This window comes from Magnolia sinica, chromosome 13 (genome assembly GCF_029962835.1).
Source record: "Magnolia sinica isolate HGM2019 chromosome 13, MsV1, whole genome shotgun sequence".
NCBI lineage: Eukaryota > Viridiplantae > Streptophyta > Magnoliopsida > Magnoliales > Magnoliaceae > Magnolia > Magnolia sinica.
In genome coordinates this window covers 21,286,104-21,302,604 of record NC_080585.1, presented here as the reverse complement: position 1 = coordinate 21,302,604, position 16,501 = coordinate 21,286,104, and the positions used below count along the sequence as shown (strand labels likewise).

The window sequence follows — 16,501 nt, the reverse complement described above, 5'->3', positions numbered from 1 at the left end:
GGCAACTGTGTCAACATGGCATCAGTGTGCAAGATACTAAGACACTCATCAGGAGGGGCCCAGGTGAGAAAGGAATGAATAGGAGAGGAGAGAGCTATCGGAAGGAGGATGTGTTGGAGAGAAGCGCAACTTGGAAGGGGCTTCAAAACCCCAAAAATGAGTTGTTGGGGAGGAGTCACTTCCTTGGAATGTGCATCCTTTCAGCAATGAAAGCAAAAAAGAAGGCTAAAAATGCAGAAAGAGAAGACAGGGAAACGCAATCTACAGCTTTCAGCACTGCCAAACAAGATACAGATGCAGAAACTAAGATAATTAAATTAGTGAATTGCATTTTCAGGCAAATCCACAGTTATGATCATCAAGTTGGTGGCCATTAAATAGTTGGTAAAAAAATGGTCAACTTGCCTAATTCAATGGGGCAAGCAGATAACTAAGATCATGAAATTAGTGAAACTTTCAAGCTATGATCCATTCCCAATGGGCACACAGTGGCATGCATCCATTCCTCATGTACGGTGGATAACTTGCCACCAATTACTACGTTAAGAGTATTGTGACAAATGTGTGGAAAATCAATAGAAATGCTCAACTCTCTATTATGCAAGGAAAGAAAAGAAAGCTGGAGGGCTAACCTAATATTTATGGGTCTGAATGCTTCTCAGGCAAGCTGCACCCCACATAAGGTGCAGCAATTCATTCACCGTACATGTAGTATACACACACATCCTTTCTAGATAGTCTATATTGTGGGCCCAACAAAGTGTTTACAACCGCCTAAAAACGAACTGATTGGATGATCTAAACCATCTGATTTCATCTGTTAAATTTGTACAAAGCCTTAAAGATGCAAATGAATCTCTTTCACATATGCAACCATAACCATGTTGTGCACCAGCATCTAAGTACAAATGCACATACATACATACATACTTCAAAGGCACTTAATGTCTCAATCTTACTCTCACAACATTAGCAATTCTTCACAGTTATCACTGCTGTTTCCTCTCAACTAAAGATAATAACAGAGGGAAGGTCAGGAATGAGGGTGATTTTGGCCTTGAACTTCCCACTCCTTGGAGCTGTCAAGGATGTGTGACAGGCAGATTGCTACCTTGGACATGTCCGGTCGCTGGTTCCGATCGTCATCCACGCAGTCCTTGGCTAAGAGAGCCATCTTTTTTTTTACAAGAAAGTCAAAGAAGTTAGGGAAAGAAGAAGAATGCCGAATTTGAAATTTACATGCTCAAAATCTTATTCCTTTTCTCTTGAGAAAAAAGTGCTTTTGGAGGTAGGTAAGCAAAGGCAACATTTACAAATCATATTGACAGATGTTTACCTACCAAATGAACAGTCCATATCACAGGTGAGCTCACTAAAATGAGCAAATCACAAACTATTCTCATGGAATCTGATGCAGGATGCATGCATGTGGATTAACAGTGAAGTAAAATCAATTGAAAAATTAAATTAAATAATCAAAATCACAAATCACGCCAAAATTATCAAATATCTCAAGAATCCAATATGAAACTATGAATAGTTTAGAACACAATCAAGAAACTACACCATGCATGATCATTAAATACTAGAAATTAGGATCTAATGGATGTAAGAACACCCAATTACCATATGAATAAGTCTATTTCAAAAGGGAATGGCCATTACTACCTAGGGTTTGCTCGATAAGAATGTAGGCTAACCTAGGGTTTGAGGAATTTGGGGGAAAAAGGTAAAATTAGGGTTTAAACGGTTTATATGACTAAGGGATTTTGGGGCATGTGTATTACTTGAGGGAAATTAAGGATTTAAGTGGTTGGAGGTTTGAGTGATTTTCTAGGGTTTGGGAATTTGGAATTAGGGTTTCTAGAGATTAGGAAAAATATAAAATTGGGGATATAGGATTTATGGTAGGGTAAGGGATGAGGAATCAAGGGGCTTTGATGGGGAAATCAAGGGATTGAGGGGTTGTTCGTATGGTCAGCCTAAGGGCTAGCACGTGTGGCTGTACGGTCACACATGTGGGGTCATCGGCTAGGGTTTTGGGGTCCTCAATGGTTGGGTTCGGTTGGGGTTGAAGTTGGATGATTAAAAGTAGAAGAAAAAGATTATTTGGATGGGAAGGGAAGAAAAAGATGAAGTTTTGAGAAAATATCTCTTTTGGATAGAAAGAAAGAGAGAATGAAAATGATAAATGGGAAGCCTCGCACCTCCGTTGAATGGGGAATGGAATCACACCACACCCAAGCTCCAAATCACATTAAGAAGAGAAAACACAAAGCTTTTTTTTGGGTCCTTAGTCTTGCCCGGGTGGCAGACTCACAAGAGTTTCAACACCAGGTCACGGGTTTGAGTACCCATAGGTGGTGAAATCCCACTACGGCATGCGTGTGTGTGGGAAAAAAGTTCTTTTTTCGAAATAATGGCATTAGGGCTCTAACCAACCACCCCCCCCCCCCCCCCCCCCCAACCCTCTCGGTCTTTTTTGTCTCAAAAAGAGACTTTTAGAAAGAAAAAAAAAACCTCTCAAGAAAAAATTCTAATTTAAAAAAACTTTATCTCAAGTAAAATATAAAATAGTCTAAATATAATAAAATAAATGACAAAAACTGCTCAAAACAAATAAATCTAAAGTATGTGTCGCCAATGGGGTGGTCCAAAGGCCCATTGTGCACGATCCAACAGTCCGATCAATGTGAGCACTCAATCCAATGGTCCAAGACTCCTCAAGAATGCAGCCCACATGCATTTCCTTAGTGTAGGGTCTTCGAAGATGTATCAAATGCATGTTGGGTCTTCAAAACAAGCCACTCGGGTCCACATAGTGGTCATCCATCCAAAGGAAAACTAGTAATGATCTCCTCCTCCTCTGGTAGACCATGAATGGTACTCTGATGTCCTCATCAAAATCATTCCACTAACTTAAAATGTTTCAGCTTTTGGCAAATTAGAAAATACATATGAATATATCTCCCCTAGAATGAAGAAAAAACCCTGAAATTTTTCATATTATCAGCAAACATAACTTTTCAAACAAATGTGGGTGTTTCATTTTGGGTCCTTTATTTGGGGCTGTTTTTACATTATTTTTCAAGAAGAATGTGAATCTTTAGTGAGAAGTTACATCTAAAAACAACGGTGTTTAGTGCCCAAGAAAGTTGAGGAGATTCAACTTGTCTTAAGAAATGCCAAAAGGGGAATTTTAGTTACAAGAAAAAGAAAGAGAAATCAATAAGAGCACACGAGAAATCAAGTACTCAAAAACTTGATCTTGTCTTTGAAAGTTGAGAAAATCAGATCGTATAAAAGCTTTCAAAACTCAATAAATTCGATCAAGGACTCAAAATGACTTGAAGAAAGAGATATAATAAGATTGTCAAACCAGAAAGTCAATTGAGCATGCAGAAACTTGGAATTTTATGTTATTAACCTTAGCAGTCTAGTTGTATCAGAACATGGTCACTTTGGACTTCTGCTCCCATCAAGTCCGTGATGAAAGACTAATTATCTTTGTCATAAATATTGTATCAGAAAATTTTTTTAAAGCAAACAAAGATGTTCCATGACTCAAATAGTGTTTCTTCAATCAAGATTTGAAACAGGAATTCTCATGACTGCTTGACAAAACTTCAGGCCAGCTACCTACATGACATCAACCCTCCTTTTACCTGGTCCAGGTACCGGCTGGCGCCTTGCACCAGGCATATTTATTTGAACAGTGAATCTGTACAATTCATGTGACATCGGTTCTTAAAAACAATTTTATTACCATCCTTTTATGGATTTCCTTCGGTGGGCCCCACCTGAGTTTTGAATCAGCCTGATTTTTGGGGTGTCTTACCCTCATGATGGGTCACACCTGATGCATGGTTTGGATGCCATGCCCACAAATAGCTTGACATGCTGGCATGCGCATGAGCTACTGTTTCCAAGGTATTTGGTATTGGGCTGCGAGTCTAATAAAATGAGGGTGAACACTGAACAGCGGCAGAGTTATTTGATACTCTGGTAGAGTATGACGCTGAACGCGCAGCCACCCCGAAATCATACATACGGCATATCCAGTCTTGTTTTTTTTTTTTTTTTGGGTTAGCTTGTTAGTGCACACCCATGTCGGTACACACACTCCATGTTAGCCACCCCCACTAGGGATCGATACCAAGACCTCAAGGGTTGAAACGAGGTATCCACACTCAGTCTACCAGTTGAGCTATGGATCTGGGTGTAGCATATCCAGTCTTGTTGAGTCACAGTCCCAAAATTGGATTGGTTGAAGAATTCTAACCTCTGATACAAGAATACTTCTTTGTTGAAATAGGACTATTGGATACATGTGATTCGTCGTTCTCATATATGGCACTCACATACACCCATCAGAACCATCCAAATTTGTGGGACACATTGTGGATGGAGCATATTTCTAGGATCACAATGACCAAGAAATGCTAACCATCTAAGTTGGAGGTTAAGAGCCCAGATGGATCGTATCGGCCTGTATCAATACACATCTGTTTTTGTGGTGTGACTGATACAGTACACCAAAAGCGATTTTTAATCCTAGCTTTCATACTGTGCAAGGAAAACGGATCTTACTAGAAACAATATCATAATACATTATCAGATATTACTGTAGAGTACTTGATGACTACTATTATAATATATCACCACATTGATCATCTAAAAAAAAGAAGTGAAGAGAACACTTAGTACCTGAACAAGAGAATTTTTATGGTAGTGAGTGAGATTGGGGTCAATGCATTGCAACAACTTGGCCGCTGGATCTTCGTTGTCTTCTAAAGCAGATAGCATCTGAAGAAAATCAGGTCCTGTTGAGCATGAAGCATAATAAAAGCAGTACGATTTATTTGGTATACAGTATTATTTCATCTAGAAACTGCAATAGATACTAAGGCCCCGTTTAGTTAACACCTAAAAATGGGCTCATCTCATTTTTCTTAACAGTAATTATGTATTAGAGATCTTATATTCTCATTATGTCTCAGAGATCAAGATCTCTAATATGTGATTACTGTTAACAAAAATGAGATTAACTCATTTTAGTTGTCTACCAAACAGGGCCTAAGAGAATCACTCTAGCAAAGTTTAAAAAATAGAACCAAGCTTGGACTTGGTGAACACCTGATGCCAAATTGAAGCAAAACTTGACTGACCACTTTATCTGGTTCTTCAAGTGCGAAAAAAGCTCGATTTTCAAGGGCTTGAAATATTGGAATACTGAAGCATTTTCCGGGTTTTAAGTAAGTGGAAATATACAAGTTCAACCGAGCATTTTGCCAACAAGGCTCACCTTTTGGTGATCCAAATTGTTCAAATGTTTAACCCCCATAATGGATGGAAAATACCTCAGAAAGCTTCCTCATCAGACGATCCTAACCATTCGATTGAGTCCGCACTAAAATGTGGGGCATTGTTTGTAATTCTACAGTTTCATCATATGGTGGGGACTAACTGATGGGAGAGAGTGGAGCATGGCTCATCCCATGATGGTATTGGTACCTACAAAACAATGGCCTATGCTACTGAAAGGTGGGCACGACATTCACCAGTACGGGTTCGGACAACAAAACTATGTTTCTATCAGTCAAGCAATCTGAAATACCATTCAAGAAAACTACTCCCAACTCAACCTGAGTAGAGCATGGAATCAGAAGTTTTTTTTTTTTTTTCAGTAATGAATTATGTTTCTAAATACAAAGCAGATGTGTCTAAATTAATTTATTCATTTGTATGCTAAAGTTTATCACTTTAATACGTAATGCTTTTATAGATTGAGAATATGACAATTACAAAGTCCATGGATACTTACAAAACCTATGACAGATCGATGTTCAGAATATAAATTATTTTCAGTACATAAGCTTCTACTAAGTGCCGGCCTGCCAGTGATAAGCTCCATAAGAACTACTCCATAAGCATAAACATCGCTCTTTGTCGTCACGCATCCATCTCGAACATACCTGATTGCCAAGGTAAAAATCATAAAACTGGCAGGGTGGGAAGAACATAATCATGGAATTGCCTAGCAGTGTCAGAGTGTGATTCATCCAAGGACCAAAGCCAGTATGATTCATTCCAACTAGACCAATAGTAGACTCAACTGAGTCAGCTCAATATCGAACAATGCGTAAAACCATGAAGATAAAATAGACAAACATAGCACAAGATGCGGGATTTGATGCTAGCACTGCTATTCTAAATCGAAAAGATACTGAACAAAAATAATGAACTTTTCCCACTCACTCTGGAGCAAGATAACCAAATGTTCCAACAATTTTAGATGTTGCAGTTCCAATTTCTGGTGAATGCTCAAGTAATTTAACCAGCCCAAAATCTGCAATCTGCAGACACAAATTTGGAATTAATAATAATAGTCGCCATTGCCATGTTCAAGTAATTTCCTATGGCTTTAGGAATAAAATAAATGTTTTTTTATAAGGCTCGGATGGTGCAATAAATAGCCCTCACAAAATCAACACCATAATCAATAAAAAATAGCCCTCACGAGAATACAGTGCTGGGGAAAATTGGATTGTTCATGCATATTATACACCCCACAAGTGTGGCAAAATTGAGGAAATTAGAACTCCAGCTGTAAAATCTCCAATGCATACAAAAGTAACAAAACATGCACAAAAATCCCTTTACTCAATGTAATCATAAAAAAGATACTAATCAAATTGGTTGATCTGTTATACATGAGTAAAGGTGTAGATGTATTGTATAGTCAGGTTGGTGATTTGTCTCAAATACATTTGCATTTGTTAATTTCCAAGATACTGTCCTTTTCTAGAGGTTTTCTGGCCCCACATGCAGCACGCACCCCAACCTCACAAGTGTGTGTAACATCTTAGAAGTGCATAAGGTGGCCCCACAGTGAAGATGACATACACACAAATCAGGCCAGTCTACTGAATATGGACGGCTATGTATTTCTTAAAATTGTCCATTCTTTTTGTAAAGGGATGGAGCAGCCTATTTTTGTATATTGTCCTCTTCATGGTAGGAGCTCCCTTATGCACCAGTCATCCCACAAAGCTGGCTGCATGTAAATGTGGTGGTACTAGGAAACCTTTCTTTTATTGATGCATTTCTCTATATTTCAGGCTTAAATAATTAATATTTACATAATAGTATTCTTTCAAGAAAATATAGAATTGCACATACATCATATTGTCAGATCATTAGGGATGTTACAACCAATACACTATGTTGTAGTGCCTAACTTAAATAGGATGCATACCTTTGCTCGAAAACTAGAATCTAAGAGAATATTGCTCGTCTTCACATCTCTGTGGACATAATATGGTTTTGTGTGCACATGTATATACTCAAGACCTTTCGCTGCATCAAGAGCGATCTGAACTCTGGCAGTCCATGAAAGAGGCGCATGCCCTGTAATAGTATTTTGACCCACAATGTAAGCCATAAGTGGCCGTAATTTTGCACAGAATCATGGTTGGCAATTGGCATATCAAATAAGAGATTCCAGCAATATCAAGTAACTGATATCCTGAATCCCAATTTAGCAATAAACAAGAATTTTCTAAATAAGGAAATCAAGATAAGAGAAGGAACCTGACAACCCTATCAATTGAAGATTCTAGAAATCCATACCTTTTATAGAAGGGCAATGCAAATGCTCACTTAGTGCACCATTTTCCGCAAATTCATATACAAGAAACAGATAATCCCCGCCAGCCGCATATCCAATGAGCTCAATCTATGTAAATAAAAGGAAATGCATTTAATAGATTGAGAGAATTTAAATTTAAGGGATATTTGCCACATAATGCCTGATTTAAGGGAACCATCCAATACTCAAGTGTTCCATCCTCAGAGCCATAAATGCAGGCAATTTCAAATACCAACACCTCTAAACAACTATATGATAAAAGGGGAAATTTTGTTTTGTATATTAATACCAGTCGTAAAAGCATGAAATGGCATGAAACATTCCTAGATAAATAGAGATACAATAATACCATTAAATGTTCCAAAAAAAAAAAAAAAAACTAAGACGTGTTGTGTTTCTTACATGAACCCAACCCAGAAATTTTTTTTAAGTGGATTGTCCTTGTACTTAGAGCTGGAGATGATTAAAGGACAGTGATCCATGAGGAGTACTTAATGGTATAGAAAACAGTACATTTTGCAATAGGCAGATGCTAAATCATTTTCCTTACATTTACAATGCATGCCATGCAAGTCTCATTAATTTAGACATTGAGGTTCCTAACTCGATTTAAGTCAATAAAATCATAGATCCTCGCATTTATGAACCAAACATTGAACCATGGATTGTAAGCAAACAGGATTGATTTGATTGGTTCCTCAAATTATATGCAACTAGAAGAATACCGGTTCCAAGCACGGGATTATTCCCCTAACTACACAAGATATTGCCAAACATCTGTAGCGAGACATTCCTTTGTGTTTCTAACTGAGACAAACTGGTCCATACAGACAATGATGCTATTTTACTTCTTTAGTTGGCATCGGGCAATGATTTTTGAAATGACGGTGTTTCCTCATTGAAATGGATATGGATAGAATCCTATTTTTAAGTAAGAATTTCTATATAAGAGGATCACCTGAAGTGGATAAAAGTAAAAAGATCATCTGCTACTAGAAAACAAAACCATACCAAGTTCTTATGATGAACTTTACAGAGGATGTTCAGCTCTGCCAAGAACTCTTTTGACTTCGTATTCTTCATCTGCTTGACAGCCACTTCCTACATAAATATAAAGACACATCATCATCACCATCATTATCATCATATCCTCACAACTATTTGGGGTTGGCTTTACCATTCCTGTTTCACTAATCAATACTATGTAAGGCCCTATAAGTGGCAAATATACACAAACACGAACATACATATATATATTGAACACATTAAATGAAAATATACTATGATGCAGAATGAATCAATGACAGAAAAATAACCAGCGTACTTACAGTGCCTTTTAATCTTCCAAGATAGACAGACCCATAGGATCCCTGACCAAGCTTGCGTGATGCACTAAAGTTTGAAGTGGCATCACAAACTTCATAGTATTGAAAAACAGTTGCTTTATCTGAACTGAACATGCTAATGGCACTAGTTCCAGATTCTGTAAAGGAAAAAAAAAAAACTTGAAAATTCATTTACAATGTAAAGAAATTATAGGGCCTGAGAATAAATCTGGAAATCAAGCTCTGGTTTGTTAACTAAGAAATAAGAAGCATCAAAATGCAATGAACCTTTGGATGAAGAATGAAGATCTTGCAGAGAAATGCTTGCACTTGTGTTGAAAATGGAAGAAGCAAAGAAAAATGGCGAGCATTTGATTCCACCAGCAGATGCATCCGATCGTCCAGTTTCCTTCCTCTTATAGCAGTATAGCCAGACAAGTAATGCAGTTAATGCAGTTAAGACAAACATGATTGCCACAACAGCTCCAATGATTACCACAACCAAATGGCTATGAGGTTTTAATGTTTTGCTGAATTTTGGATCTGGCAGTTGGGAAAAAAAAAAAATCCATTATGCCAGTATAGCCATAGGACACCAAGTAAAAGGGCTTTGCAAGAAAACGGAACCATACAACATAATGGGACCATTGACATAAAAAAATAATCAATTAGAGGAATGCCCAGTACATCTCTGCACCACCATATTCATCCTACCGGACATGTTAATGGTCTGATTGTCATACTGGACCATCCAATCGATAGCACCTTAGATTGCTCATGGCCAAAAAACAATGATGATCAGATCAGACAAATCCTAAACGTACAAAATAGAATTTATGGACTTTATATCTTTCTTTCAGGATCTTGATTGCATAGTCGTGAATTTATGATCATCTGAATAAGTCATTTTTGGACCCCGAGTAATCCATGACTGACCCACTAGGTGGACATTCCAGTGGCATCATATCCTGCCTGTGCAAGCAATTTCAGACTTCCACTAAGATGATCTTATGATGCAACTAGTTCTTCAACCTCTACGATCACTACTCTGCATACCATATAACTAAACTATTGTGTATTGCATTCTCCTGTCAAATGGAACTGCAACAAAATTACGGTCAAACACAAACCCAAAAACAAAGAGGTGATTATGTAGTTTCAGTGTTTCACTCTAGTCCTAGAGAAGGCAATTCCTTTTGGTCATCTGTCTATTGAAATGTCCAACAATGCTCCTTCCATCTAGATGTAATAATCATTATGTTTGAAGGAAAAAATAAAGGTGCACCAACGCCATGGCTTTTTGGGTGTACAAAAGGAATGTCTAAAACCCACTCCCCTTTCATGCGCACCCACCATGGGTTTTTCAGATTTTATGCATGGACGTGTGAAAAGAATGTCTTAAACTACCCCCTTCCCAACACATGGGCATGTGCACAGACACGCACGGTCTAGTTGGTAAACAACCCGTATGATTTTAGGGACTACATGCAAAATCCTGGAGATTTAGACAAATCTTATTGAAGTTGCAATTATTAATACAATGCCCCCGTCTCACATATCTAATGGCATCCACTAGTGAAATGGCATAAATCAAATGTCTACTGATAAAAGCCTATACTAAATCTTTTATGGCAACAGGAATATAGTATGACAATCAGATTGCAACAGATATGGTGTCTAATGAAATAACACTCACAACTCACAAGTTTCCTACCATTCAAGAGAGAAGGTTTGATTGGCATCATGAAGGCATTCTACCATGACCAAGAAAAATTGTTCTGCTACTGATCAGTAAACAAAGGTCCCATATTTCTAGTAGCTAGTGGAGAACAATAAGCATTCTTTGGCTTGAGGGGGATACATACAGTTGGATCTGTAAATTTCTCCCCATCTTTCAAATCACTTGCAACTTGCAAGCAACATGGCTAATAATAATTACAATTTATTGTGTTCAGCATGGTCATTTACGTATAGGACTCTTTGTAATATTATCAGAGTTCTTTCTTTCAGTCAAACATGCAGTTAAATTGAACATTGCCACTTGCATGTTTTTTACTTTGGGAATCATGGTTCCAATCATGTATTGATAATTAGCAAAAAGAATTTTCGATCAAGCAAAAGTCCCACTTGAAAGAAACAACTGAATGCAAAGACAAAGTTCTATGAGATGGTTACATTACATGTCCAAGGTTAAAATTATCTGGAAGAATCGTGGAAAGAGAAGATGATGAAAGGAATGGTTGGACTGACCTTTATCATCGAGAAGAATGTGTCCAAGGTCTTCATGAATACATTATTTGCATGCAAAATAGAAAAGAAAATTATTAGCATAGAGAATTTACACCTTTAAAGTTTCAATAGCTACAAATTCATAATCAATATCAGAACTGTGTATATGGCCTCAGTGATGAAACTACAACAGTTACTACAATCAAACATTCACAAAAATAACACATAATACTTCAAAGTGACTAAGGGTATGACAAAAGTTGAATTTTGCAAAGAAATGCAGAAGGCAGAGATTATGTTATTAGTTTCAGTGGACTGACTAAAACATTAGTTTAAGCAAATAAAGCTCGAAGGGAGGGAACAAAGGAAGGAAGAAGAAGAAGAAGAAGAAGAAGCAGTTTCTTGGTTTCATCTTGAAAGGCAGTCACTAAGACACCCAAGATACACAAGAACCACCCTCTCATGGATAAATTCTAAAACAAGCTTGCCCCCCATGTAAATTCAAATCTGGGAAGCACAAACAATAGCACCTAGTAGAAACTAATTGAGATTGATGAATACATGCTAGAAGATGGAAGCCAATAATATAAACCAAGCCTAGTACAAGGCATCTCATAGGGAGGTAAAGAGAAGAACGTGAACTATACAATGTTCGACTAGACTAAACAGCATTTGTTTTGACAAGCAACCATACAGGCAGACTGATCTTTCTACAATCCAGGATGCTTATCAAATATGACTCATCTTGAATGAGCATATCCCAAATATCCCATCCATCATGGGAAGCAAAAAAAAAAAAACTTATCCATATGCTAGATAGTTTTTTTTTTCTTTTTCTTTTTCTTTTTTTTTTTTGGTCATTGAAGGTGAACCATTAGCTGAACCACCATTTCCATGTCACTAATTAGACTTCCAAAGCATCGTCTATCAATGATGGGCCCAACAAATGAACTTTCTAGATCACCATAAGGGCCCCACCCATATAGTTTCTTGGCCGAGCAAAAAAAAAGTTGTGTTCAATGGGGCATCATATCATACCTTCAAAAATATATCCAACAATAGTAGCTTGGATCCTCAACTAGCATCTTTTGGATAGAATATTAAAAAACTGTACATGGAATACCCTAAGGAATCGTCAGCAAATGGAAAACTGCGGAATCCAACAGTAAATTCATTGTTTTGTTTGGAGTGTAGTTTTCTATGGAAATTTTAAAAGATCAATAGTTAAAGGGAGAGAGTCTGTCATCATCATCTAAACCTTATCACAACTAACTGGGGTTGGCTACATAATCCTACTCCACCATTCCACTCTATTGAGGGTCAGACCTTTAGTTAGACCATAAGTCATGGAGTCTTTTCATACTACCTCCATCCAAGTCCTTATTAGGTCTTCCCCTTGCCCTTTTAGAGCCTTCAACTTGTACCAATCACTCCTAAGTGGTGTGGTTCTTGGTCTCTGGTGCACATGGCCAAACCATCTAAGTCTGTTTTCCCTCATCTTATTACCTATTGGTCCAATGGTACTACTTCTAAGTTCCCTTGAATGCATTCATTTCTAATCCTAGCCTTCCTCATCTTGCCACTCATCCATCTCAACATGCTCATTTCAGCTACACTCATCCCTATGAACATGTTGTTCTTTAACTGCCAACACTCTGTCCCATATAGCATGGCTGCTTATAGCTATACTATAAAATTTCCCTTTTAGTTGGAGTCAAGGTATTCCATAATGGTAATGGTGGCCATAAGTCGTAACAACCTTTTTTATTAAAAAAAAAAAAAAATTAAATAAAAAAAAAACTTTTTTTCAGCCTTGTAATGAACTATTACGGGCCATTATGGGTCATTTTTCACGTAACGGCCACGGCCCCATAACGGTTACCACCATTGCCGTACGTAACGGCCATCACAACCATTACATAAACGCCCTAGAATACCTTGTTTTGAGTAGTACATGACAATTACATGAAACTCCAAAGGCATAGCCGTATTTCTTCCACTTGGCTTGAATTCTATGGGCAACATCCTTTTCAATCTCTCCACTCTCATGAATTATTAACCCAAGGTATCGAGAAAGTGATCATTTTGGAAAACTTCTTAGTCAACAATCTTAACTAATTCCTTCTTTTCACTCCTATTATTACTAAAATTGCACTTCATGTACTCTAGGTTAGTCCGATTAACTTTAAATTCTTTAGATTCTAAAGCATCCCTCCATATATCTAGCTTTGTGTCAAAGGGAGAGAGTTTTGTCTTGTAAATCGACATTTAACATGTTTTCTAGAGAAACCAGTATCCATGTTTTTTGAGTAAAACCTTGGAAATGGAAATTGATTTCCATTACCTACTCTTTTCTTTCACAAACAGCAGAAAAATAAAATTCCATGGAAATTGAATTCATTTCTAGAGTAATCAACAGATGCAAAGGCACTTAGGAAAACAGCAGTAAATCCCTACCTGTGGTTGGGATGAAAAGTATGTCTCCAACATGGATAAGTGCAGAATCATCCACCTTATTCAGCATTTTTGTCTTCTCCACATCGCATCCAAAATTGTTACATATTGTAAAGAGCGTATCCCCCGCTTCAACCACATATGTCACCATCCGTACCCCATCCGAACAACCACATAGAAGATCTAACATCACGGTCTGCGACACAATCAACTGTTTCGCTGGCCTTTCCAACACCATCGAACCAAATACCATTGAGATGTTCTCCCATGTATCCCCAGGTTGGATCAAATAATTTGTGTGCCATACGAACTCGTCGTGATCAGCAGGACAGCTGCAATTAATCGAGATCAAGAAACCGTCACCTGCCTTAGTAACTACATTGGGATTCACATGGAACAAAGAGGTTGTTTCTTCAATGGTTTTTGGTTTTGAAGGGATGAAATACAGGGAAGCAGGACATGTGTCGGTTAGAGATACATTGCACGGCATCGGCGCCAAGTGGAAGCAATGGCAAACACACATCAGAGTTGTGAATGCTAAGATAACCATCCGGAATTCCTCCATTTTCACCAAAAAGCAGGTGCATATCGCTTTCTATGGAGACAAGAAAAAGATGAAAATTGGAAAGATCGAAATCCTATAAAGGTCAAATCTTCACAGAGAAAACGGATTCAGTCCCCAGATACAAGTACAAATCTAAAAAGATTTTTAAAAAATCAAATACAAATTATGTCCTACTGCTGTAAATAAATGAAAAACTCAAAAATGGGAAGGACAGAAAAATTGGATTCAATTACAAGGCAATAAAAAATCAAATGCACATCATAATCCACAGATGGTGAGATTAATCAAAAACAGAAAAATAAAAATAAAAAATGTAAAACAAACCAATTTTAGCAGAATTAAAATTACTGCAATTCCTTCCACCAATGAAGAGCATTCAAGATTTACCCAATAAGACAAATCCAATAAATCAGTCTAAATTCTTCCAAACAGAAATGGTGAAAATATCAAAAGCCGGGAACACAATACGTTTCCTACATTTCTTGTGACGACTACTGAAAAGAAAAGAAAAGAAAAGGAGAAAGAAACTCAAAAAAGCTAAGCACGCGAATTGGAGGTGGATGGAATATTTCAGCAGAAGAATAGATTTTACAGATGCTTATCCAAAATCTCAGCGTTTTCCACCCCAAATCACCAATACGTTTTGGGTAGGATTTGAAGATGTTGATGTGAATTAAAATTCGTGCGTGCAAGGAAAATGAGTTTCTTCTTCAGAGAATTGAAATACGATGGGAGCTGAGAAGGGAATTGGAAGACAGGGGAGACGAAAATCCGAGCCGAATGAAAACGAATCTCGATTTGAATTTTCTTCCTTTTTTCTCTCTCTTCTGAGGAGATGAAAGAGGAAGCAGAGAAAATGAAATGCAGGAAAAAGGAGAGAGAGAGAGAGAGAGAGAGAGAGAGAGAGAGAGAGAAGCATTACCCGGCTGTCGTTTTCGAATCCGATTTGAAAGGAGAGTGTAATGGAGGCAAGACAATCGAGAAATTCCAAAAGAATGAATTGAGAGAGAGAGAGAGAGAGAGAGAGAGAGAGAGAGAGTTGAAATTGAAGGACGCGGTTTCCTTCACTTGGTTTCGAATCCGATTTAGACGCCGTTTGGCTGCTTACCACAACACCATTCGGCTAGCTGATGTCAAAGCTCGGTGGACCCCACCGTGATGTAAGTATTTTATCCACGCCGCCCATCCATTTTTAAGCTCATCTTAGGGCATGAACCCAAAAACGAGACAGATCCAACGCTGAAATGGACCACACCATAGGAAACGGTGAGGATTGAACTCTTACCATTGAAAACTTCTTGTGGGCCCCAGAAGTTTTAGATCAATCTGATATTTGTTTTTTCCCTTCATCCAGGTGTTTTTGACCTTATGAACAGGTTGGATGACAAATAAAAATCACTTTGGACCGTAGGAAGGTTTCAACGGTGAGTCCCCACTGTTTTCTGTGGTGTGGCCCATTTCAGCTTTGGATCTGCATTATTTTTTGCTCCATGCACTAAAATAACCTGGAAAAATAGATGGACGGCGTGGATAAAACACATACATCATGGAGGGACCCACAGTGCTTTGACATCAGCAGGCTGGTTGGTGTTGGGGTCAGCAGCCAAACCGCGTTCGGTTTGGACTCTTCCTCGTCGTTTCTGTCTATCACTTGTTGTTGAACATGGTCGCGGCCGGCTCTCTCTCTCTCTCTCTAAGCGGGAAGAGTTCATTTTTATATAGGCAGCAGCTTCTGTACATCCGAATGCACTGTATTTTCGTGCATCCAGATTACGTTTCATACGTGTGGCACGTGCGTATGATGATCCAATTAAGGCATCCTACTTTCAACGGCTCTGATTATCCATTGGACAAGGTTTTCTTTGATTTTGATATTTTAACCTTCTAATGTGAATGACTTTTTCTCACTTAATGTAAACCGTTGCTGAACGAAAGTCGTTGTTTGATTTGTATGCCACCAGATAAAAGGCTAGGATATCCCAAACGTTGTGATTTTTGGACCAAGATCCGTTTACTATTGGAAATAATAGATGAACTGTCTCGATTTTATTTACGTGTGGCAAGTGTGCGAAAATTACATGGAGTTACGGAAATGATGTGTTTTGCTTCCTTTGGAGTTGAAAGACACGTGTGCAAGATCCACCCCATCTATCAGGTACACCCCTCTGTTTCACCTTGATACATAAAATCAGACTCAGTCAACACTTATACAGCTTAAAGTTATATAAAAAGCCTAAATTCTAATGGCAAGGCGCATCTAGGTTTTGGAATATTCGG

General features: G+C 38.0%; 1 protein-coding gene across 2 annotated transcripts; it reads right to left on the bottom strand.

Moving 5' to 3' along the window:
- Nucleotides 1-775: 775 nt before the first annotated feature.
- LOC131223178 (lysM domain receptor-like kinase 3) lies at nucleotides 776-15,417 on the bottom strand. 2 transcript variants are annotated; one of them, XM_058218489.1, is made up of 12 exons: nucleotides 15,147-15,417; nucleotides 13,663-14,254; nucleotides 11,227-11,256; nucleotides 9,265-9,519; nucleotides 8,980-9,134; nucleotides 8,663-8,752; nucleotides 7,633-7,738; nucleotides 7,259-7,410; nucleotides 6,259-6,356; nucleotides 5,825-5,975; nucleotides 4,708-4,806; nucleotides 776-1,174 (listed from the first exon to the last, which is right to left on the bottom strand). In XM_058218489.1, exons 2-12 carry the CDS (start codon nucleotides 14,222-14,224, stop codon nucleotides 1,034-1,036), a joined length of 1,839 nt encoding a protein of 612 aa, XP_058074472.1. In that variant the 5' UTR covers nucleotides 14,225-14,254; nucleotides 15,147-15,417; the 3' UTR covers nucleotides 776-1,033. The 2 variants fall into 2 exon arrangements, 1 of the variants encoding a protein (XP_058074472.1); XR_009160320.1 differs by lacking the exon at nucleotides 15,147-15,417 and having other exon boundaries at nucleotides 1,036-1,174; nucleotides 4,708-4,823; nucleotides 13,663-15,066.
- Between the last annotated feature and the right edge of the window lie 1,084 nt (nucleotides 15,418-16,501).

Bases quoted from the DNA above. Each gene is read 5' to 3' on its own strand.
- LOC131223178 (XM_058218489.1), bottom strand. From the start codon at position 14,224: ATGGAGGAATTCCGGATGGTTATCTTAGCATTCACAACTCTGATGTGT. The intron at 9,520-11,226 runs GTCAGTCCAACC...CCCAACTGCCAG, and splicing joins CATTCTTCTCGATGATAAAG to ATCCAAAATTCAGCAAAACA. The intron at 1,175-4,707 runs GTACTAAGTGTT...GTAAAAAAAAAG, and splicing joins ATAAAAATTCTCTTGTTCAG to ATGGCTCTCTTAGCCAAGGA.